We start from the raw sequence: 23,438 nt of genomic DNA, 5'->3' as shown, positions 1-23,438 counted from the left end.
GCTCTGAGGTGATTCTGGTTTAAGCACTGATAGCTGCTCCAGTGAAGGAAGGTGCCAGCTTGGGGCACATTGATAGGAATTCCTTGAGGGTTTTAGAGTAAAGTTTCTATATTTCTGCTTTGGATCCTCAAGACATACACAGTTTCCTATATTTCTGCTTCATGTTCTCCCTTACACATACAGTTCAATGCACGTGCAGTACGGTCGGCATCTCTAGGTTGTATCACCTGTGCGTGTGCTGTGCTTTGTGGCTCTTGGCAGTACTGCCTGAGCCACCAAAACAGCAAGCGTGCAGGAGATCCAGACTACCCAAGAAGAGCATGGCGTATCAGATATGTTCTCCATTGGATATGCACATACACAAGATGTCCAACATCATGAGAAGGCATCGTTTTGTGTGTGCTTTGTGCTGTTTCTGTATTGGACATGCTGTGAATTAACCACATCTGGTAAACCTATTGCCCTTTTTCTGAGTAAGTGCTAAAGTATGCAGAAATCCCAGATAAGCCTTTAAAATCATTATATTCCCTTTGAGTAACATTTGGCAGGGGAGGGGGAAGAGGAGCATCTAAGAAATCAGGATAGTGAAACTATTTTCATGGCAATATTTCTTAGGTAACTTCAAAGTTGCAGAAAAGCCACAATTTGCACAATCCCAGCTGCACAGAAGGACTAATCCACCTACCTGCCTGCCTCTGATGAGGCACACTCTACTATCTGAACTTTTCACGCTCAGCTATTGATTTTCTTTCCATATGCTAGTCCTCAATATAAAAAAAATGTGACGAATTAGGACATTTCTGTCTCAGAACTCCTGCTGCCAACATTTTAATTTTGATAAGAAAGAGCAACCCATACAGTCCTGAAGCACAGAAAGAATAAATTGCTGTTCTATAAATGGAGGCTTTCTTCCCTATTTTTCTTTTTTTTAAATAGTCTGAATCTAAAGACATTGCTGTTTGCCAGTGCATTTCACTGTTAATCTGCCATTTGTAGTCAAAGGAGCACCCAACATTTGCTAAAAAAGAAAAATCCACATGCCATGGGAGTACCATTGTCACAGTGGTTTTCATATGCCAGTGGGTATAAAGTTGGGTGTATATTTTCAGTATTGGTATATTTGTCATCACTTTCCCTGCTTGTTAAATGTTTAAGACTACATAGTTATGGTCTTTTAAATCTTTTATAATCTTGTGAGCAGCTTTATTATACCATCTTGGTCTTTGGTAATCTTACAGTTGCAGATTGGGAAGCGTCTTTATAGTTAACAGAGTTTATTTTGTACAGGAATACCGGCAATAGATCTCTCTGCCATAATTAAAGATAGAAACCATGAAACATTCTGGAGCTTTTCATAAAATTAGTTCTTCCTGCAACTTTTAATACTACGGGGAGGGGTCAGTATGCAGCTTTATTGCCTGCTAAAGCCAAGATGGATGGGTCAAAAAAGTGATCAGAATGTCTCTGTCCTGTTCTGGCCCTCCAGACCACTACAGAGTCGAGTGGAAAAGGTCAGTTGTCCAGCAAGGGATGCCCTGCTTGCCATAGAGCCATGTAGGAGACAGCCTTGGAATGGGGAAAGCACCAAGCCCATCCAGCAGACTGGGATCTCAGGGTGGTCGCTCACAGGCAGAGCACTGGTGTTGGAGCCAGAACACGGACTGGTGTCAGAGGCAGAACATTGATGGGTGTTGGAGGCACAACACTGGTGTCAGAGGCAGAAGACTGACTGGTGTTGAAGGCTCGCACGCTGCACAGAATACGCGTTCACACCAATGTTCTGCAGGAACTCAGCCTCCCTCAATCCTGAGGAAGCTGTGGGGAAAAGAAATGTTTGTTAAGAAACCGTGCTAGCTGGTGTAGAACTGATTAACAAATGGGATCAAAGTGAAGTACGACTCTGAGACAGCGCCTCTAAATACCAGACTTTAATTTCCTCATTCCCCAACGTTATTTGCATGGAAAAGAAAGCATTGCCAGAATGCCACGATGCTCGCTTTCCCAGGGAGCTACTGCGGGAAGTGCCCCGGCTCCTGGACGTGGGTGCGCGCTGCGGGAGCTGCTGGGCCAAGGAGGGCTGCCCCTGCACGTGGGTGCGAATTGCAGGAGCTGCCGTGGCGTTGGAGCTGCCTCTGGACGTGGCTACGAACTGCAGGAGCTACCGTGCACAGTGCAGCCGCTGCTGGACCTGGCTGAGAGCTGCGGGAGCTGCCGTGCCAAGTACGTCTGCTCCGGGACGTGGGTACTGATTACAGGAGCTGCCGTGCTCGGTGGAGCTGCCGTCGGTGGAGCTGCTGCTGCACCTGGCCGCGAACTGCAAGAGCTGCTATACCCGCTGGAGCCGCCTCTGGACGTGGGTACGAGCAGCAGGAGCTGCCGTAGTGTTGGAGCTGCCCCTGGACGTGGCTACGAACTGCAGGAGCTGCCGTGCCCGGTGGAGCTGCTGCTGGACCTGGCTGCGAACTGCAGGAGCTACAGGAGCCACCGTGCCCGATGGAGCTACCCCTGAACCTGCTGCGAGCTGCAGGAGCGGCCGCGGCTGCTGGAGCTGCTGCTGGAGCTGGCTACGAGCTGCAAGGAGCTGCCAGAAGCTGTAGGAGCCACCGTGCCCACTGGAGCTGCCTACGGACCTGGCTACGAGCTGCAAAGAGCTGCCAGGAGCTGCGAGGGCCACCGCGCCCACCGGAGCTGCGCCTGGACGTGGCTAGGAGCTGCAGGGAACTGCAGGGAGCTGCCTCCGCACCCGGCTGCCGGTGGTGCCGTGCCCGCCGCGCGGGGGCGGTGCGCACAGCCCGGTGCCGGGGCGGGCGGGGCGGGTTAAAGCTCCGCAGCGTGTCCCGCCCCGGGGCCGTCCCGCAGCCGCGGTGTCCGGCCGGGAGATGTCGGCGGGCCGCGCTGCCGCCTGGCTGTGTGTGTGCCTGCTGGCGCTGCCCCGCAGCGGCCTGGCCCCGCCGGCGGATCGGGGGCGGTGCGGCGGCGCAGCGGGAGGTGCGGCGGGAGCGGGGAGCGGGGCGGGGGGGCCGGGGAGCGGGGGTCGCGCGGGGCCTGGCGCCGAAAGTGCCGGCAGATCCGCGTTCTGAGCCGCGTTTGGGGGTTTCAGACAGCGAGCATCCTCTTGTCAGGGCTGGGCAGTGACCGTCGGTGTGCGCGGCCGGGCAGGAGCTGGGACAGGATGGGTTTCCCACTCAGAGGCACATGGATAAATGTTATCCGTATTCCATTCCTTTCCAAGGACTAATTCTAATATTATGGGCTTCACAACAGTCCGAACTCTTATTAATTTGGAGCTTTAACTCCAGCTCTGCCTGACCTTGCATTGGAGGTGGGGAAACACCGCAAACGGGGTGATGACAGGAGAGAATCAGTTCAGCGCGGATCGTGAGCATAAGGCATTCTCATCTCCAAAGAGTGAGCAGTGTCTGGAAAAAACACTTAAAGAAGGCATCCTGTCAGAGGGGAACTACTGCCTAACTTTCAAGCAGCACAGTCGGGTGAAACTTTAGCTTAAATCAAAATATCCTCCTTATTGTAATAGTAACCTCTTCTTCTGTGAGACCCAGGAGCAGGGGCTGAGCTGCACCTCCAGCCGCGCCAGAGGGTGTTGTTAAAAAGAGATGCCTAACGTTAGAAAGTGTTTTCTTACCTGTGTGGAGCAGGATGACGTGGCCTAACAGTCCCTGGGCTTCATCTGTGGCTGAAGCCCCTCTGGGAGCTCACAGGTGATGGAGTTGAATAGCAGCGGAGCTATAACACCCTGTTATTCCACACTATCCCCCTGTTTCCCGGTGGAAGGCAGCTGGGAAAACAGTGCTGGAGGAAGCAGGGAGATGGGAACTAATGCAAAAGCTGCTGTGGTTCTGTCTAGGGCAAATAAGAGCTCCTACGTGTTGAAGGAATTAATCCTCTTCTTTGCATTCCCTCACAAAAACATTAGATGTTCTTACTTCTTTTTTTTTTTTTTTCTTAAGTATGCTTCAGGCTTAAAAAACGATATAAAATCATTGTGATGTAGCCTCTGGTGTAGCGTAAGTTAATGTATTCCTAATTCTGTTTCTTCTTAGATGGCATGAATGTCCTGTTCATCGTTGTGGATGATCTGCGACCTGTTTTGGGCTGCTATGGAGATGAGATTGTGAAATCTCCGAACATCGATCAACTTGCTTCTCAAAGTATGGTTTTCAGCAATGCATATGCACAGGTGAGATAAGGAACTTAATAAAAAGTGTTTTCTCTATACAAAATAATTACCGGTTTTATCACAGTAGGTGCTAGGCAGACCATTGGAAAAAAGCAAGTTATTTATTAACATTAAGTACTTCCAGTAGAAAATAAATGGATGGGTTGAACTGTACTGTATGAGCCTGTCTTTACTAAGGTGAGAAAAATGAAAAGAGGGCATTTGAATGATGATATTTGTGTAGTCATTGGAGTGTAATATCAAAGCCTTCCGCTGTTAGCAGCAAAGTTCTGCTTGAAAATGCTGTTTTGTTAGATTAGAATTCTTTTTTTCTGCTGTTTATAAAAGGCTATTTTTTTTTACTTTGTATTTTTTTCTGTTGAGGAAATCTGTTGTGTAGATTTCCTTTTATGAAGGGGCAGCTTGTGTGTTAAGCTTCACTCTTAAATACAGAACTCAAAAATCTCACTAATTGCTGTTTACTTGAATAATTTGCACAGGATGCCTGCATTCCCAAATTTCTGTCTGCTGAGAAGTTATAAGTTTTAATCTAATTGTGTCTGGAGGTTAGGACTTTAAAGCAATAACTCTTGGCTCTTGCCATTCTGAAACAGAACTGGTAAGGCCTTTGGACTGTAACCCAGACCTTCCATCTGTTTACCCTTTTCATTATTCTTAAGGCAGTTCAGATCAACTAGGCTTGGGGTTTTTGTCAGCACAGCCCATCTGCCACTCCTGCTTAATCTGTGTATGAGCTACTAGATGTCAAAAGTACTGTCTCTGATACAACCTGAATTATTTTTTTTTGTGCTACTAGATGCATAACCAAAGCTTTTACTGCTTCAGAATTGATTATTTGAGGACGAATTCTAGATAAATGTATCTCTCGCTAAAAGCTTGGGAATTGATATTCTTAATAAGGATGCTATTTGTTCGAGATTGAAGTGATAGGTAACATTTTTAGTGCGGTTCCTGAGCCCTCAGATGTTTTGCCCTGCTGCACCTAAGTCAGTTTGCACGTGTGTTTTGGTTTTTGTTCCAAATTGATTCTATTTTTGGCTGTCTCTCTCCTCAGCAAGCTGTATGTGCTCCCAGTAGAGTGTCGTTTCTTACTGGGCGCAGACCTGATACTACTCGACTGTATGATTTCTATTCCTACTGGAGAGTACATGCGGGAAACTATTCCACGATGCCCCAGTACTTCAAGGAGAATGGCTACGTGACCTTATCTGTGGGGAAAGTTTTTCATCCTGGTATGATCTGAATTGTCACCTACTTAACGTGCACACGCTTAATGTTTGTATTCCTGCAAACAGACTTTACATATGAGTAACACCGGTGTGATTCTTGCCTATATTGACAAGCTAAATCATAACAGCGAACCAGATTGTACAATGATTGTAAGTTGTCTTTAAGTCTTAATTTTAAGTCTTCAGGCATTAGAGATTAATATATTGGATGACTCTTCTCTAATGAATATTTTCACATCTTGTCTAGGGATTATGAGAATTCTAAAAACATGCCTGGAAGTTAGGTATCCACTGAAGATGAAAGTAGTGGACAGCCTCATTGTCTTAGTTCTGCATATACATGTTTCGGGTTTCATCATAGACTGGCTGGTTGGATGAGGAGATATAGAACGTATGACTAACACTAGAAATTAAATAGGAAATCAGTTCAGTAGTTAAAAAGCTGTAACACTAATGAGTTGAAAAGTACTGTAATACTAACCCTGTTCATGGTAGTTCTTTACGCCAAAACTAAACTTGTGTGAACTTTCAGTTGATAGTAAAGCTAATTAAAGATGTACATAAAGACTGTAATTAATCATGGGGTTTCAGGGGAGTTTTTGATGTTGTTCTCTGAAGTAAGGCTCTTGAAGAGGCCTGAGTCTCCCTGACCAGTAAAAAGTACATTTCAGAAAGAAACACCTGTCTTAAACTTTTTGACTTTCACTTCTTGGTTTTCTTTTTCTCAGTCAAAGATAATTTTAAATGTTTCTTCATTTAACATTTAAAAAAAAAAATAAAAGAAGTTAAACTTGTGTTTAAGCTCCTCGTGGTTCAGTGGGCTATTAGTGGACATTTCTAATGTCTTTACTCTTTTCAGGGGTTTCATCTAATTACAGTGATGACTATCCGTACAGCTGGTCTGTTCCACCCTTTCATCCTTCAACTGAGAAGTATGAAAATGATAAGGTAAGGGTGAGTTGTGGGGCCCTAACAAAGAAGGGTTTTCAGGATACAATTAAGTCCTTTGTGTCAAGCACAGGCTTTGTTCTGTGGGTTTTGAGACTGCAACCTTGTACAGGGATACAACTAACCAATTCACTATTCTGTTTCTTAGTCTCCCAAAACAAGGTCTGTCTCTTCAGTGTGGGTCATTTTAACTCGCCATCATCCTGCAGATGTTTTAAGTATTTCTAAATTGATATTTTGAAACTTAAGTTACTGGATATAAAGTGCTTGCAAGAAAGAGTGTTCTAGGTCACAAATCTATTTATCTGAAAAATGCAGTTGTCAACTTCCACACTAAACTTGCTCTGCTTAGTAAGCGACAAAACATTATTCATGGGCTTGGTGAACTTAAATCAGTTTAATAAGGAGCCCTGGGCTGAGTGGGTGGAAGTCATAATTAAAATAATCTTTAAATAATCTGAAACTTTGTCGTCTGATTCAGTTTTCTAGAAATGTTTGTTACACTTATGTGTCACCTGAAAGATTCTGTTCTGCATTTATGCCAGCTTTGTAGAAGTATCGTGTGTTTAAGTCTGTACACTGCAAAGCTAGGAGCTCCAGCCATGAGGCTACACACAGCCTTGGCCCTGCTTTGTTCTTGCATTTACACTGAAAAATACTGTTTTTAACAAGACTATTTGCATCCATGGCATACTTCTTTTTAATGTTTATTTAACAATTCTCCCGAGCATCCTGCTGAGGCCACGTTTTACCGTTTAGTCTAATTCATCTTCCTTCACTGATTGTACATCAGTCACTGCTGGCGTTTACTAGAAACTAAGTCAGCTTCCAGGCAGCTTTCTGTGAGCTCTTGGGATCAGAAGGAGTAAAAATGCATGTATATAGTCTAAATTCTGCCTTATTGCCGATAGGTTGGAGATTCTATTCATCATAGAAGCTGTGTGTTTTCCCATATGACTACATTTAATCTTCTGCCCAACTTTAGAGAGGGTTCTGCTTTTCCGTAGATGTGAAAGTTGCATTCTTCAGCTCCTGAAACTGTCTGTCTGCTTGGTTGTTAATGTACTGGGCACCTGTTGTGTTCACAGAAACTGTGAAATTCCTTTTCATATCCAGTTTGCAGTATTTTGCTGGTAAAAGGATTGATAAACAAATTGGTCTGAAAAGTACAGAAGTTATGTTACTTAACTAATTCTTTTTCTTTTTAAGACTTGTAGGGGAAAAGATGGAAAACTTTATGCTAACTTGGTGTGCCCAGTGGATGTGACAGAAATGCCCAGTGGTACTCTGCCTGATATGCAGAGCACTGAAGAGGCCATACGCTTACTGAATGTTATGAAAACCAAAAAGCAGAAATTCTTCCTGGCTGTTGGTTACCATAAACCACATATCCCACTGAGGTACCCACAGGTAAGAAAACTGAAGCCTGCAGGGAAACAGACTTATATAAGCTTTGCTTTTACTTTTCAAAGCTGTTTCAAAGCTGTTTCTACAAATGCTTTATTGCTATTGTTTCTGGAAAGCAAGCTGAAAACCAGCCTTGATTTGGTTTAACTTCAGCAGTTGCTTGTGCGTTTCAGAATGCTTAATGAGAATAAGTTGTGACCATGCAGCCAAAAACCAGGCTCCTGCCACCATAACAGTGGCTGCTGTTGCATGGAGATAACTTTCAGCTTGATGGAGTGTGACATATTGAGGACTTAGAAGATCTTGTACTCCATTCCCTGTTTACGTTGGCAGCAAAACTCCTACTCATTTCAGAGGAAGTGATGTTGGACTTTTTATTTCAGTGTTACTTTGAGATACTGGAGGCTGGTTTTGGATACTTAATAACTCAGTATTTTCTCAGTAACTGATTTGGGCTGACTTGCAGTGTTGCTACCTTTTATGTTCTGGGGAAGGAGGAATGAACTGTAAGAATATCAAAGGTTCATGCAAGGGGAAATGGTTGCAGCTGTACAATACAAAGTTTACGATAGACCTTAGAGGCGGGGGGGCAATCTTTGTGTGTGTTTGTATTGTAAAGGAATTTCTCAAGTTGTACCCTTTGGAGAACATCACATTAGCCCCAGATCCCTGGGTGCCAGAGAAGCTACCTTCTGTGGCATACAACCCCTGGATGGATATCAGACAGAGGGATGACGTGAAAGCATTAAATGTTAGTTTCCCCTACGGACCACTCCCGGATGACTTCCAGGTAAGCCGTTGATACAGTGCACTGAAGTCAAACTGCCTTGTCAAATACAAAGGAGCAGTCTGCTGCTCTTAGATGTTCCCAGGTATTCAATAGCTTACACTTTGGAAATACTATGAATTCCCTTCCTTGCATGCTGTTCTAGGCAAACCTTCACTGTAACTGCAGTCAGGCTGGTGGGGACAGGGAGAAAGAGATCAGTCGTCAAGTAGCAATAGTAGTATGTGCTCCTGGTATAAGGGAATGTGTGTAGCAGCTACCAGTGTTGTTTCTCATTATCCGAATCTGTCCATCTGTTTCAAACCATTCAGTGTCTCTTCTTTTGCAGGATTTTCCTTGACTTTCCAGTGCTCATGTCAAAATAAGATGCACTGGCTGGATCCTGAGAGAAGCAGAACTGATTGGTTTGCAACATCTTACTTGAAAGAACTTCTGGGTGATAGAATTTTCTAGTTACCCTCTCCCTGTTTACTTTCTCTGGGACACTGATCAGGCTACAGACACTTAAAAAATAAAGCTTTACAAGTAAAATGCTGTAGTTCCTTTACTTACACAGCCACCCACTGGTGCTCCTGTGTGTGTGTCTAGGGAAAAATGAACTTCTTTTTTTCCCCTCATCTCCCCTGTTTTCTTAACTTGCAGCGGCAGATTCGTCAGAGCTATTATGCAGCAGTTTCTTACCTGGATACACAAGTTGGCCTGCTCTTGAATGCTTTGGACAATGTAGGACTCTCAAATAGCACAATAGTAGTTTTTACTGCTGATCATGGTAAGCATTTAAATCTTTCTCCAGCTCACTGTGAATAACTTAATTGTGCAACTCAGTGCTAGCATAGTAATGAAGTGTGTGTTTATATGATGTACAGCAGAGCTACCATACCTTGTGTATCTGGCTGCTCTGTCTCTAATTAAATGGACTAACACAGGCTTCTGTGTCCGCACAGTTCTGTCCCCCTGCAGGCACCTCTCTTTAATCAGGCTGAGGGTTTGCTAGTGAGTGGTGAGGCTGTCTGCCAGGATGCTGGGCTGAGCTTTGCTGTATTCCCACCTCCTACCAAAGGAGTGACTCTTGCTGGGAACAGTGCTGTGAAAGGATAGCAGCCACTTCTCCCTCCTTACAATTCTAGGGAGCCATGCGGTACAGTGGGTGACAGGCTTTCTCATTAACTGCTGAAATGTGTTTTGTACTTGTCGATGCTATCAGTTTAGATGCTCTGCAAGCAGCAGTAGGGCTCCTCCCTCATAATTGAGGTCTTCCACACTGAATCCTGGTGGTAAAAAACTGAATTGGAATAATGGGACAAATACCTCAAGCATTTCATGTTTTTTCAATACTCTAATATTAATTAAAATAATAAAATAACTCCCCTTGACCCCTTTAATTGGGAGGTGGTTTAGCTGACTGAAAACAGTTAAGATATGGCTTAACTAAGTCAATTTAAAGTCACATATTTAGTTAATTTAAGTTGACTTCTGTGAGCACATGTGTATAAACAAGCCCTTATGAGCTGTAGAACAACGGGGTTTAATGCTTCTGGTACTGAAGTGAGTCTAGGTGGCCACTTTGACTTGGACTTTCTGTTCTAAACAAATTCCTCTTTTCCTTGCTGTGGTTCACTGTAAACAGTTTGTGTTTCTGGTACCATGGCTAGCAAAGTGATCAAAAAAAAAATTGTGTGTAAACATAGCTGTCACAGAACTCCTTTGTCTTCCCCCAAAGTGAAGTTGGCAACAGATCTGCCTGGAAGGAATTCACGTTGGCATCTCTTCCGAGAGGAAGAGGATAGCTAAAGAGTTTTGATCTCTATTGCTTCCTCAGGCTTAACATCCTGATATGGCAGTCTGGCATAGATAGCAGCCTTAGCTCCAAGGGATGTTCAGTTACAGTGTTAATGGGAATATTGGAGAGCTGGCAGCTGCCCAAAACTTAAATGAGTGCTTTGTGGAATTGTTCTGGAGACTTGCAGACACTGTGACACATCTCGGTTCTTCTTTTCTGCTATTTTAATGCTAATTCTAATCTAGAGTAGGAGAAATAGGGAAAGGTGTAATTATTTCCCTAATAAGAGTATCAAGTTGCAAGATTTAGGTGGCTGTTGAAATAGCTTTCATATTAGAGAAAAATCTCGTTATATTTAAGCACAGATTGTTATTTGCCTTTTAATATAACTTTGATAACAGACTAGTGGCCTCAACAGCCGGAGTTAATCTACAGTGCAAAAAAAATGACTACTAAATTACAACTTAGTATCTTCTCTGAAATCTGCTCTTTGTCACCTAGGCTGGTCCCTGGGAGAACATGGTGAATGGGCAAAATACAGCAATTTTGATGTTGCTACCCGTGTGCCACTGATGTTTTATGTACCAGGAGTGACAACTTCCTCTGTTAGTGAAGGAGAGAGGATCTTCCCCTACCTTGACCCCTTTGGTCATGGTTTAGGCTTGGTACCTCAAGGTAAGTTTCCAGCATGTGTTTTTGTTTATTGGCAGTGGATATATGTAAAGGAGCAGTGATGTAATGCTACTTTGGCTACAGGCAGCTTGAGTCAGTGTCATTGACTGTGTTTCTTGTACTGATGAGGAACAAGATAGTGAAGGGAATCCTTGGACACAAACTTCTGCTTTGGTTACATCTGCTTTAGTGGAAACAGCTAGGTGTTTGCATTAGCACAGCAGGCAATTTATTTTTATGTGGTGTAGATACCTAAAAGGATATTTGACTGACCTTTTGTAGTGGTGACTGCTGTCTTTCCAACGGCAATTAGTAAGCATTCTCTGTGTAGCATCTGTGCTTCAAATGGTGGCATTGGAAACTGTTTTGATAGAGGCACTCGCATGTTAATATATTGCCACTGGAACTTGCTTTATCTTTCTGAAGAGTTCTTTTTCAAAAAAAATATTATTGTCTTGAAGGCTACATCTTCAGAGCTAACTGCCACCCTTTAATTGCCTCGATTTTGTTACCCCACAAATCCAGAACAAAGCACTTTCAACATAACACCAACTTAATTATCAGAATAAGTTTCTAAAGTCTACCAATGTCTGTCAAAATGTCATGTTCCATAACTTGTATGTTGATGTTTCTTCTAGGGCACAGCAAAAAAGTGGTTGAGCTTGTGTCTCTGTTTCCAACGCTTGCTGAACTTGCTGGCCTGCAAGTTCCTCCTGTGTGCCCAGAGAGTTCATTTCATGTTGCGCTGTGCACTGAGGGACCAAGTATTGTCCACTACTTTAATGTGTCTGAAGAGAAGGTGGAGGAAGAGGACAATGGATCTGATGACCCTTACAGGTGTTTTAATGAAGAACCTGTTGCTTTCAGCCAGTATCCGCGGCCTGCGGACACTCCTCAATGGAATTCTGATAAGCCAAAGCTGAAAGACATCAGAATAATGGGCTATTCCATGCGTACAATTGACTGCAGGTATACTGTATGGGTTGGGTTTAATCCTAACAACTTCAGTGCTGACCTTGAGGATGTCCATGCAGGAGAGTTGTACATGGTGGAGACTGATCCAAACCAGGATTATAACATCTATAACAATACCTTACATGGTAATTTGTTCAAAAAAATTCTTGCCTTCCTGAAGCACTAGGGTTCAGAAACTTCTTTGTGTGTGTTTTTCTTGGAGCTGAAGTGTCAGTTCCCTTTTTTTGTATAAAGCCTTCCTGTTGTACACAAAACACTTGGATTGAATTAAAATCCTGTTTGTATCAAAACATTAGCTATTGCCTTTGTCTCATCACAGCCATTATTATACTGAAGGAATCAGAGTGAACCACAGTTGTGTTTTCAAACACAAGCTCACAACACTTCTGAAAAGGCCACACGGGGAATGCAGGGCCATACTGTGAAACATCTCCATGGTCTTCTGTTCTGTAGTAACTGGAGAATTAAAATTCATTGTCCGTGCTAAAACTGCTGGTGTGGAAGGTGGAAAAAGAGAAACTTCTGTGTTTGAAAGGCTGTGCAGACAATGTGTGTCAGTAAACGGGTCCTGCCCCCTTTATCTAGGAGACTGGGGGCTAGAGTGGTCAAGGAGACATTTGATAGTGGTGAAGGACTGAGGCTTCTACTGTCATCACCCTTACCTCTGACTAGAGCTAAAAGAAACTTCATGGATTTCATTCAAAATTTAATTATTTTAAATAAAAGCTTTAATTTGGAGAGTCACGCTTCTTATCATAAAGGAGGGAATCTGATTTATTTATTTATATATATTAAATTAGTGCTTTTGTCACTGAAGCACTAAATAACACCGAGAGGTTAAGGTAACACCACTATGCTCTTCTGTGGCTTTTCATGAGAATTGACTCACTGAGGTTTCACAGGCGGAGAGAAATGGAAACCTTTAGCTATTGTAGCTTGCTGGTTGCTATAACTGCTGAACTGTTCAGTGCACTTGAGGGTTGCCGTGTCCAGTGACAGAAACTTGGATCTTTGCATGCTTAGATGCTAAATGAGGGTTGGCAGTCTTGGTGTTGGACTGATACTTAAAAACCTCTCATTTAGTTTTATGTTTTTATAGTGTGGCATTTAGAAACATAGGATGGGGATCATCGGTTGTCCGAAGCTATACTGGTAAGTAAATTTCCATATGGCCAAATACATTAAGGGAGCTTGTATCTGAGAAAAATGTTTTTGCTGAGTATTTTATTTAAGTGCTTTCTGTACCTTATGCTCACAGCCATGAGGTACTTGTGATGGCATTCATTTGTGTTGTGTTCTGTCAGCCTGCTGGATCGCTGCAATTCTATCTTGGTATCCACTGTGGCTCTCAGGATGTGTACCTTAATACATAAGAGCTTGTTTGGACAGTGTTAACTCTTGCTACCATCTTCAATGAGCTGCTCCAATTCCTACCAAAAGAAAAAGGCGGCTGTAACTTGTCTTCCTCAGATAAATTGACTTTTATGTCCTAGAGAAGCCACAGACATAACTTTAATTCATTAAAATCCATGTGACAGTCTTATTTCTAATTAATGTAGAGATATCCACCATGAATCTGATTCTCTGTTAGAAGACAGCGGTTATTTACTGCCTTAAACTCAATTAGAAGAATATATTTCTTATGAACTTGTTGTTTTACTCATCCTAAGATGCCATGTGTTTTGCAGCATTATTATTCATGATCAAAACATATTTTTGCCTCACTTACGTGTATATACTTAGATCCTCAGCTGGTGTGAAATGCTGCGGTTGCATCAGCTATACCGATTTCACAGTGATTGAAGGTGTGTTTTATTGAGAATGGTGCCAGGCAGAGGTTTGGAGTCTGCTGCTTAAGTTAATTATATCTCTGACACACTTTCCTACAAAAGAAAATCAAATATCGGGAAAGTTCTTTTGGGGGAAACTATCAAAATGTTAAGGATTAATCTAAGTATGCTAGGTCAGTAATACAGTGTACAATTAAAATTGATCTGGCTAATGGGTGTTATCTTAGACTTGGCTACCTGAGCTGTGCATTTTGTTCTGCAAAACACTTGTAAAAACACCAAACATTTTTGGGGGACTTTAAAATTATTGTGTGTAGATAAATGATTTAGGAATTTATTTGCGTGAAAACGTTCTTGTACATACCCTTCCCTAAGCCTCCCATCACTTCAGGCAATTTGGTTTTTCAAGTGGAGATAAAAATCCTAGTGCTAGGTGATGAGTATTTTTTTTCCTCAAGTCATTCTCTTTATATTAGAAGAGAAAAGCTGCCCTTGACCTTTCTTAATCAAAATCCAGTAATCTTTTGGGGAGACATGAAACAGAATTGTCTGCGACAGCGGGTGAATCAAGACTGGTATCCGTGTGCTCAGGGCAAGGGCCTTCTGGATTAGTTGCACGAGCTGCTGAGCAGGGCTGTGTCCACCTCGCAAGCTGGTTCCTTCTGCACGCTGCTGCGTGGAGGCATTACACTTCTGAGGCTGGCCGAGGCACAGCAGTGAAAAAGAACTTTGCTCTTGCAAGTGTTGTGTGAGTTAGGTTTTGTTATGGCATTGGTTAAGTGAAATGCAAAATCAGCTGAGACAAAGGGAGAAGGCAGTTTTGTTTTTTTTCAAATCAAAATACTGCTTCTAGGCATTAGGAAGAATTTCTTCACCATGAGACTGGTGAGGTACTGGGACAGGTTACCCAGGGAAGTTGTGGCTGCCCCATCCCTGGAGGTGTTCCAGGCCAGGTTGGATGGGCCTTGGGCAGCCTGAGCCAGTGGGAGGTGTCCCTGCCCATGGCAGGGGGGTTGGAACTGATGATCTTTAAGGTCCCTTCCAGCCCAAACTATTCTATGATTCTCCTGGAGAGCCTGAGCCCTGGGCTTTGCTAGGCTGAGCATCCTCCACTGAAGAACAAAAGAGCTAAACAGAAGCAATAAAAGTAAAGTGCTCTCGTGAACAGCGTTCTCTCTAGAGGATAGAGGATGCAAGCCAAGCATCAGGAAATAAATGAGATGCCAGTGCTAACACTGTTCCTCAGGATGGCACCAGTACAGCTGGAAGAACAGCATGATGCTGCATCAGCAGGAATTGTTACCTGTGGTATATGTATGGAGGGATTCCACTGGGAACCCAGAGTAGCCGTCGTAAGCACTTGGCACAAAGCAGAGTCAATAAACCGGCCTCTGTTAATAAGCTAATGTACAGCAGTGATTAAGCAATGGAATTAAAATTTTGGTTCCTAAACAGCTGTACATCAGTCAATCATAACTCATAGCATTCTTTCTAGGATATAGACGTACAACATCCTATAATCGGAGATTTTTAAGTGGATGAAAAAATACACCATGTACAAAGCAGAACAATAAGAATCTTTAGAAAACGGAGATGGCTGTGTATTTGGGTGTACTCTGTAACACTCTGCTTGAATGCTGACAGCCTGCTGTTTGCAAAGGAAAGATTTGGATCTAATTTCAGGCGTGCTGTGCACACTGGAGGGTATGGAAATGCCGGAGCCCCATACTGTGCTGTGCAACAGATTGGATTCCCCCCAACTTTGGCCTGTGCTCTCTGCTTGCTGGGGGAAATGGGATGCATTTGGAATTAATAGCTGGAGGTTTTTTGTGAGTTGCAAATGTTTTTGTGCAGTGAGAGAGGCAAAGGCAGCTGAATGTCCCAGTTACTGATCAGATGTTACCTAATTAATCACTGTTGCATGTAAATGATGTATTAGTGACTTGCTGCTCTGTTGTATTGGTCAAGTGGAGTCCCCTGCTGGAATGAGTGTTCCACAGCATGAGGGATGGGATATAGATGTGTTACAGTTGTTTCTTCATTCTTGGTGCTAATGTATATTTTCTCTGATGGGCAGCCGAATCACCATTGGCAAAATGGCCAAAATGTCATGGTCAACACCAAGCTTTTGCAGGGCACTGTGCTTGGCTTACACTTCAGACCTTTAGGATACAGAGAGTCTCAAAATATATTTGGGAAGTACGTGGTGATTGCAGTTGAAATCGTTCACTGAATGAGGAATTATTTTCTTTTTTTTTTTTTTTTCTTCTAGTGGTTACTTAGCATTCAAATGTGAGGCACTACATAAAGAATGAAATTACCCACTTGGTAACTAGGTTTTTCAGCCCTTTACAGTTTTCTAGTCTATAGGCCTTCTTGTTCTTCACATCAGAAACTCCCAGCCAAGTTAAGATGGCATTGTGTCAAAACTTCTTATGCCTGTGTGTTTGACTTCCTGTCTAATGAGAATTGTCTTCAGATCTGCATGGGTGGATCTTGACTCCAACATTCTCTGCCTACATGCATGGATCTCCTTTTAAAGTCTGTGGGAATTCTTCTTATGAAAGATGACAGACTACCAATGTCGAGAACTGCCATATGAAGCAGCAAAAAGAGCCTTTTGCCCTCTGTCTTTAACACTTGGCTCAATGCTGAGGAGTAGTAGAACATTTTTATCCAGCAGAGTGTGAAAGCTCCAACTATAGCGGAGCTTTGAGTAAGCACAAGGAAATAGCAAAGTCTGTGATATTTCTGTAGGTGCACTTGGACAGGGAGTGGGGCTGATGCACTGAACTAGAGAGAGAAAGAACAGTAAGATGTAACGAACAGTGAAATTGGATATGAAATCATGATCTGAAAGATTAGGATCCAGCAAGGAGACAGAAAGAACGAATCTAAAGAGAGCAAGACTGGAAAGGGGAATATTTGATATCTTGGCTTTAGACACTACAGACACAGAGGGGTGCTCAGATCTTCTTGTTTCTGCTCTAATTGATTTCTGTGTTTTGGGTATGAAATGGGTATACTTGTCGTACTTGTTGTGACTTACTGCGCAAGTTCTTTGTTTTCATGAGCATTTTCAAAAGCCTACCCTTGGAGTGTGCATTGTGATTTTGTCCCAGGTATACTCAGTTTGTCATTTTATATGTATTCAGAACGCCTGCTCTTTTCTTTTGGTCCCGAGGCCATAGTAGAATCAAAGTCTGTAATTTCTAGTACGTTACACACCTGAGCTGAAAATTCCTAGCTTACTCCTTACTGTGTAACTGAAGAGCAGTTCCCTCTAAGTTACATATTCCTAATTGTTTAAACATGCTGCAACTTGCTGAAGCTGTTGGTAAGGTGGGTACAAATGTAGTCATACTCTGGTCATGCTTCAGGGCTATGTTGGGCTGCAAGTGTAGCAGTCTTATGAGCAAAGTCTTGCTTATGCATCCTTTGTAGAGATTATAAGAGCTGCCTGAGCATCATCTGACTGCAGTCTTATTTTGTCAGGAAAATGTTTATTTGGTTAAATCAAACTGTCTTATGTAGAGATATTGCTTTGGTGACAGTTTTATTGAAAAGTTTTGCTTTGATAAGATCAGGGACTTTCACTTCAATTTTATTTCAATTTTTATTATGTTGCATAATTTTGACATAATATAAGAGGGTATTATAACAAATGAGAATGCAATTACTTTGTGAAAATAATAAAGTAAAACAAAAAAACTTTGATTTCAGAAGACAAGTTTTTGACACCTTTGTCAAAATGAAATAGCTCATTTCACAAATGTCAATTCAAGTTTTTAAACCAGATTTTTTTGTAACTTTTGCATTCCAGGAAAACCTCAAAATACCGGCAACGAGGAAGTAGTCAAAAAAAAATCCCAATTCATGCAGCTTCTTATGGTATTAAAAATGCCAGTTCTATTATCTCCATGAATAATTATTTCCATTAGCACTGTGTCGATAGCTGTAGTTGGGTTGGGGCTGTTTGTTTGCAGAGCTCCTGACAGCACATGGTGTCTGTGCTGGGGATGAGTGCGAGGGGGCAGCCAGGGGAGGCTGCTGCTCTCTTACAGGTCGGAGACACCAGCACACACAACTGAAATTTTTACTCAAGGTCACACAAGAACTGTGAGCAGACATGGATCTAAAACTACATTAATTCCACATCTGCTGCTTTTAACCCAAAGCTGTTTCTGCTTTTCCAAAGCTTTCCCAATGTGGTCTACAGATGACACAAAGTAGTTGGAGATGAGGAGACGCTGCCATGAAGAACAGAGGCCCAACTGGAAAACCTAGTGGTAATTCTCCTCTGAAAAACAGAGCAGCAGCTTTTTCTTCCATTTCCCCTGTTACCTCCCCCTGTTGTCCTGCCTCACAGGCTCACCCTGTCCTGCTTTCGGAAGGACACCGCTCCCTGGCCTCCTCCCTGGAAAGCCGGACTGCTCAGCTCCTGCAGTGCCAGAGAAATGCTTCTCCTGGCCGGAGAACTGCTGTGAATCTTAAGCAGGGCTTTCTCTCCAACAAATTGCCTAATAAAAGGGCAAGGATTAATCATGTGTCTGGAAAAAGTTAGTTTTGATCTCTGTGTCTGCTATTCCAGCTCTAAAGAACAGAGCCTTTTCTGAAATACTTTCCTGGTAGTAGAATTAGGATATAATTCCTAGAAGACAAATCTTGGCAGGTATGAAGTGTATAATATCTATCCTTGATTGAACCTACAGCCTAGCCTAATACTTCCCACGTTTTCCTGTTTTCAAGTGAGTTTGATCTTGTGCTGAAGGAAATGATTCTCTTTACTTGAGCCCTCTCAAGTATTTCACAGCAAGAAGGATGTGATCCATTACTTGGGGAGCCCTCATTACATGCAGCTGTGGGATACTCATCTTTTTCCTTTATCTGCTCAGCTGGAAAACTTGGATACCTTGTTTTACTAAACAAAATCAAGGTCAGGGATGTTAAAAATGAATAGATTGTCTTATTGAACTTGATAGTATAATCATTTTCTTGTTGCCAGCTTTAGCTTTTCTTTGCTGAAATAAGATTAGCTCAGATTAAAGCTATTTATTTTGGAGGTATAGCATTCTGGACCACACAGCTGTGCTGGGTTTGCTTTAAATGGGTCTTCTTATTTTAAGAATTTGCAAACCTTCACTTCTTTTGAGGGTTATTTGTTTCTCTAACTGTTACTCTTGCCTACTATCACTCTTTTCCAAGATAATACTTGGTGGGAACACCTCCGGTACCTTTTGTGTTTGTTCCATGTTGCTCTGTTAAAGGAATAATGTTCTTTCTGGTGTAAACTCATGTAAATGAGATCAGACTTTTTCACACCTTTGTAAGTGATGATTTGTCTAAGGATTCTTTCAGAACTCACTTTGTGAAAGAAGTAAGTGCTAATCTTCATTTACCTTTGTTAAACAGAGATAGATCCTGACTTAATAAAGCACCAAGCCACACACTTAAGTACATTCATAGAATCATAGAATCACTAGGTTGGAAGGGACCCACTGGGTCATCAAATCCAACCATTAAACCATTCCTATTCACTAAAACACTTAAGTGTGTTAGCTAAGTATGCGTTTAAAATGCTTTGCTGAGCCAGTGTCAGAAGACTGTGGCACACACACCCCAGTGCTAGTGGGGCCGAAGGGAGCCAGTGGGCTGGGGAGACCCCCAGAGTGGGTGCAACTGAGTGTTATTAAGAATTCTTTCCTGCTAGGAAAAAAAAAAAATCTTGCTGCTCTGTGTTTTAAGGTCAGTTGTTCAGTTTTCAGGAATGTGTTTGGTTTACATGACAAAGTTTTGGTGGCACAGAATGAAATGTCTATGCTCATTAGGCTTCATAAGGCTCCCACATCTCTCTCGCATCTCTCCCTTCTCTCTCCTATACATTTATTAGTTTGAAAGAGCAGCCAGGTCTAGATTTCTCAGTTTCTTGTATTTTTGATTGCAGATCATAGCCTTTTACTTTGTTTGAGATGTTTAAATGAGTCATGATGGGTTAAACGCAAGAACTAGGACGTGCAAATACATGATGTTCCTACATAGAATCTCACACACACATACACCTCATACAGACCTTCCATTTGCTTTATGCATCATGCTTGTCTACACTTGGCATTGCCTCTTTTTTGGGACCACAGCTGAAACAAGGCAGAAGTCCTCCGGGCTGTCACTTCTTTGTTAGGATGTTGTAATAACTCTTCAGATGTTATCTGCGTATGTGGGAGCGACTCTGCCCTGTAATTCCAGAGCTCCTCGACTAGAGGTCAGTAACACATCAAAGAACACGAGAGAGAAAATCAGAAGCTGTGGGATATTAGCTACCACTAGACATTTTATTTTGCGTTTGGAATGAAGGCTTGTGATATGGCTAATCATCATCAGCTGTAAGTCACTGAGCTATGTGAGCAGAGTAGCGGAATGCTTCTATTGTCTATTTGTTTCATATTAGAAGCATATTGGAAGTAGTGCTTCCAAATTTTAAACAATAAGAAAAATTATCACCCTTTTAATATCATTTGTTCTTACATGGTAAGTTGCATATTTCCATGTGATGTGTAGTTTAGAAAAAAACCCCTGATTTCTGCGAGTTTTTGTTGCTATATATAATCTCTTCAGTTGCATTGGCATTTTCTTCACACAGTGCTAGCGAATGTGCTTGGCAGAAAAGATCAGTGTGTGAAGCCGACGTGGTTAAAAGTAGATTACTTTACAAATAGGCTCAAAGTCCTATTTGTCATGTCCTTACAACTTCATAGAGTATAGAACAGATCAGTCACTTTTTAATAAAGGGGAAGTTTAGGAATGCTTAAAGGTAGAATAGAGATTTTTTGTTTCAATTTACTTTAAAAATAACCCTTATTGTTCCTGTACTCATTCTGTTCTTCTTTTTTTATGTTCTGCTAAATTGTTCCTGATCAGTGATAGAGGAGTTGGTCACCAGGACAATTAAAAAACAATTTATGGAGCAGCTCTTTATCTTCCAGACACATTTCTTTAAAGGATGTCTTGAACTGTGCTGCTGTTTTAGTAGCAAGTTTTTCAAATACATATTCTGAATTGTTCGTTCATAGAAGCAGGCAGAAAGGATTCTGTTTGTATTCTTTGAGTGTGTCCTATCCTGAAAATACTCATTTCCTTTATCATGACTAATGCCATTACTGAGTGGTTTTGCTGAGGCATTTAGTTCAGCTGTGTTCATGACCGTGATTAGTGCATTTGTCTCCAGCTAAAATGCTGATTCTTATTTGAATGCTGCACTCCTAAAAGCTGTGCTCTTAGTCTTTATGAAGAAGAAATCGTTGTTTCCCAGCGTTCTTGCTTCAGCAAAGCTGATTGTTTTTTTTCCCTGCGTAAAGAAGCCTAAGCCAAGGCATTTTGATAGTCGTCTTACACAAGTCCTCTTTCCTTCCCTTACACCATTTTTTATGCTTGCAAGCTACATTGTGATTTATGCCAGAGTTAGTAAGAGTTGGAACCAGACCTAGTGTTTCTAAAATGTAAAATATTAACAGCGATTGTAAGAATGGTGTAATTCTAGTTAATAATACCAAGATGAGAGATGAAAGCCTTTCTCAATGTAATAGCAACCTAGAGGGACAGGCCTGCCATCAGTCTTGACCCCAAAGACTTCAATAAGCTTATTGCAGTTCAAACTGTGTCTTACTGAAACAGGGCAGTAAAGGTGGTTATGCTACGTAGCCCAGGTTTCTCATGAGCTTGACACAAAGCTGAGCTACGTGCTTAATTTCAGCTGATTCTCGTCTTTGGCTTTGTTCGCCCTCCCCACCACCACCTTCTCTTTCCCCCTTCTCTTTACATTTAGGAGACGCAGCAGAAAGAATAAAACAAAGTCTCTGAGACACATGTTTTCTCAGTGCAGGTTGGTTACAATCTGTACAGACAAGTTCATAGGGAACCTTTTGTATAAGGGGAATATAAAGTCATGTTTGCGTTAAGAAACTGATGTTGTAATTCGAACTGAAAACTTAAAGTTATAAAACCAGGTCAGCGGGGCTCCTGTTGTGAGCTGCAAACACAGGAGACTGCTTGTGCCGGAGCAGCAAAACGCATTAGCCAAGAAGTGTTTGGTTTTAAGAAATAATTATGCCTTGGTAATGTTATGGGCAGGACAGTGAAGATGAGTCAGAGGGTTATTTTAGTTTTGTAAGGATATTATTAACTATATTTATATTTGGAACTGGGCACAGGCTGAAAAGTAATGTCCTTTCTTGGGTTATCTTCTCCAGGCAGCCTTCAGGCTGCACAGCAGCATAACTCTTCTGACCAACTTGCGCTTTCGTGATCACTATCTCATGATTAGTAACCCTGGCCCGTTTGGTGTGATACCAACACCTCCCTTTCTAGCACCAGCACCATCTTCATCAACAGCAGTCACTGATGGGAGATTGAATAGGATAACTGCTTCTAAAAGCCCAGCACAGTCATTTGTTAGGGTCTGGTATCTCCGTTTCTTGAGCTTGTACACTGGCAAAGCTCTCCACTCCAGCCTGCCAGCTCCAGAAGAGAATGGGGACAGGCCCTCATCATCTGTTATCCCTTGTCACTCAGTTTTAAAGTGGAAACCTAAGATTATGGGGTAGAAGTAAGGACTTTCATGCATTTGATCATTGAATGAATAGGGGAAATGAAATGTAATGGGAACTCTGTTTTTTCTTTTAACCTCTTTCATGAAGTAAATCAGTTATCTGCTGATGTGACTGCATGAAAGCCCCTGGGATTTGTATATTTCTCTTGTCTCACTCAAATGGCAAAGGTAGATTTCTCATTTAAGTGGTGCTGTGTTTATGGGTTTTTTTACTAGAAAATATTCAATGTTCCAAGTTTCCCATTCTCAGTTGAGTCTAGAGACTCTAACTGGATAAGGGCCCATTTGTGCTTAGACATCATGCAAACCGTCACAGGGGGAGGTTTGTGCTGTGGCTGAGCTGACTGCCAATAGCAGGGATGGTTCCACCTCCCCGCCGCTGTTCACAGCTGGCTGGCTCTGCCCTCACCCTTCTGTTGGTGCGTGTCTGATTCCTTGGGAGCTGGTTCCACTTGATAACCCAACAAAACCCACTTTTTTTCTTCTTCTGTTGATTTAGCTCACCAAGAAGTTAGAGGAGCGCCAGAGCAGAAAGGAGTGTGTGACCTCAGACACAGCTCCTGCCTTGCAGAACTTAGCACCTCGGTGAAGATGACAGATGAAGGCAATACAATCACCATTCCCTTTCCTAGTGGTGTATCTGTACTTTTCAAGTGGCTTTGCAAGGCACGTTGTAGTTCTGTGGAGGCAGTAGTGCAATTAGGAGATGTGCATTAGTATTTGCGAGGGGTGAAGGTGGTAGTGTTGCCTGGTTCCAGAAGCTGATGGGCACCAGGTGGGGAACTGGATGAGATGAGCTCATATCATGAACAACAGGTTAAAGAGTAATAAAACCAGGGGGATCTAATGCTATCACTTTCCAAATTGGGCAATCTCAAGAATGTAAAATGCTGACTTCTTTGTCAAATACAAGACCATTTAAACGCTGCTAGTTAAGCATAATACTGGCAACTTGCATAATGAATGAAAAAAACAATAATGTTCACATTGGGATGTTGCTTTATTCTGTGTTCTTCTGAAGATTAATTTTCGTACTGTGTAGTTTTTACT

The 23,438-nt window shown here is 42.3% G+C and overlaps 2 protein-coding genes across 3 annotated transcripts in view; one reads left to right on the top strand and one right to left on the bottom strand.

The window, feature by feature from the left end:
• TMEM185A (transmembrane protein 185A) overlaps nucleotides 1-23,438 on the bottom strand; it is a 152,590-nt gene that overhangs the window by 27,557 nt on the left and 101,595 nt on the right. The gene's annotated exons all lie outside the window — the stretch shown is intronic.
• Nucleotides 2,822-12,669, top strand: IDS (iduronate 2-sulfatase). Of its 2 annotated transcripts, none has more exons than XM_054075618.1 (9): nucleotides 2,822-2,988; nucleotides 4,062-4,198; nucleotides 5,253-5,430; nucleotides 6,287-6,375; nucleotides 7,585-7,785; nucleotides 8,402-8,572; nucleotides 9,212-9,338; nucleotides 10,851-11,024; nucleotides 11,660-12,668. In XM_054075618.1, exons 1-9 carry the CDS (start codon nucleotides 2,880-2,882, stop codon nucleotides 12,160-12,162), a joined length of 1,689 nt encoding a protein of 562 aa, XP_053931593.1. In that variant the 5' UTR covers nucleotides 2,822-2,879; the 3' UTR covers nucleotides 12,163-12,668. The 2 variants fall into 2 exon arrangements, with proteins under 2 accessions (XP_053931593.1, XP_053931594.1); XM_054075619.1 differs by lacking the exon at nucleotides 2,822-2,988 and adding an exon at nucleotides 3,059-3,408 and having other exon boundaries at nucleotides 11,660-12,669.

This window comes from Cuculus canorus, chromosome 10, assembly GCF_017976375.1.
Source record: "Cuculus canorus isolate bCucCan1 chromosome 10, bCucCan1.pri, whole genome shotgun sequence".
In the NCBI taxonomy this organism is placed as follows: domain Eukaryota; kingdom Metazoa; phylum Chordata; class Aves; order Cuculiformes; family Cuculidae; genus Cuculus; species Cuculus canorus.
Note: the sequence above shows the minus strand (reverse complement) of the source record. Positions and strands in the feature narration are given on the sequence as shown.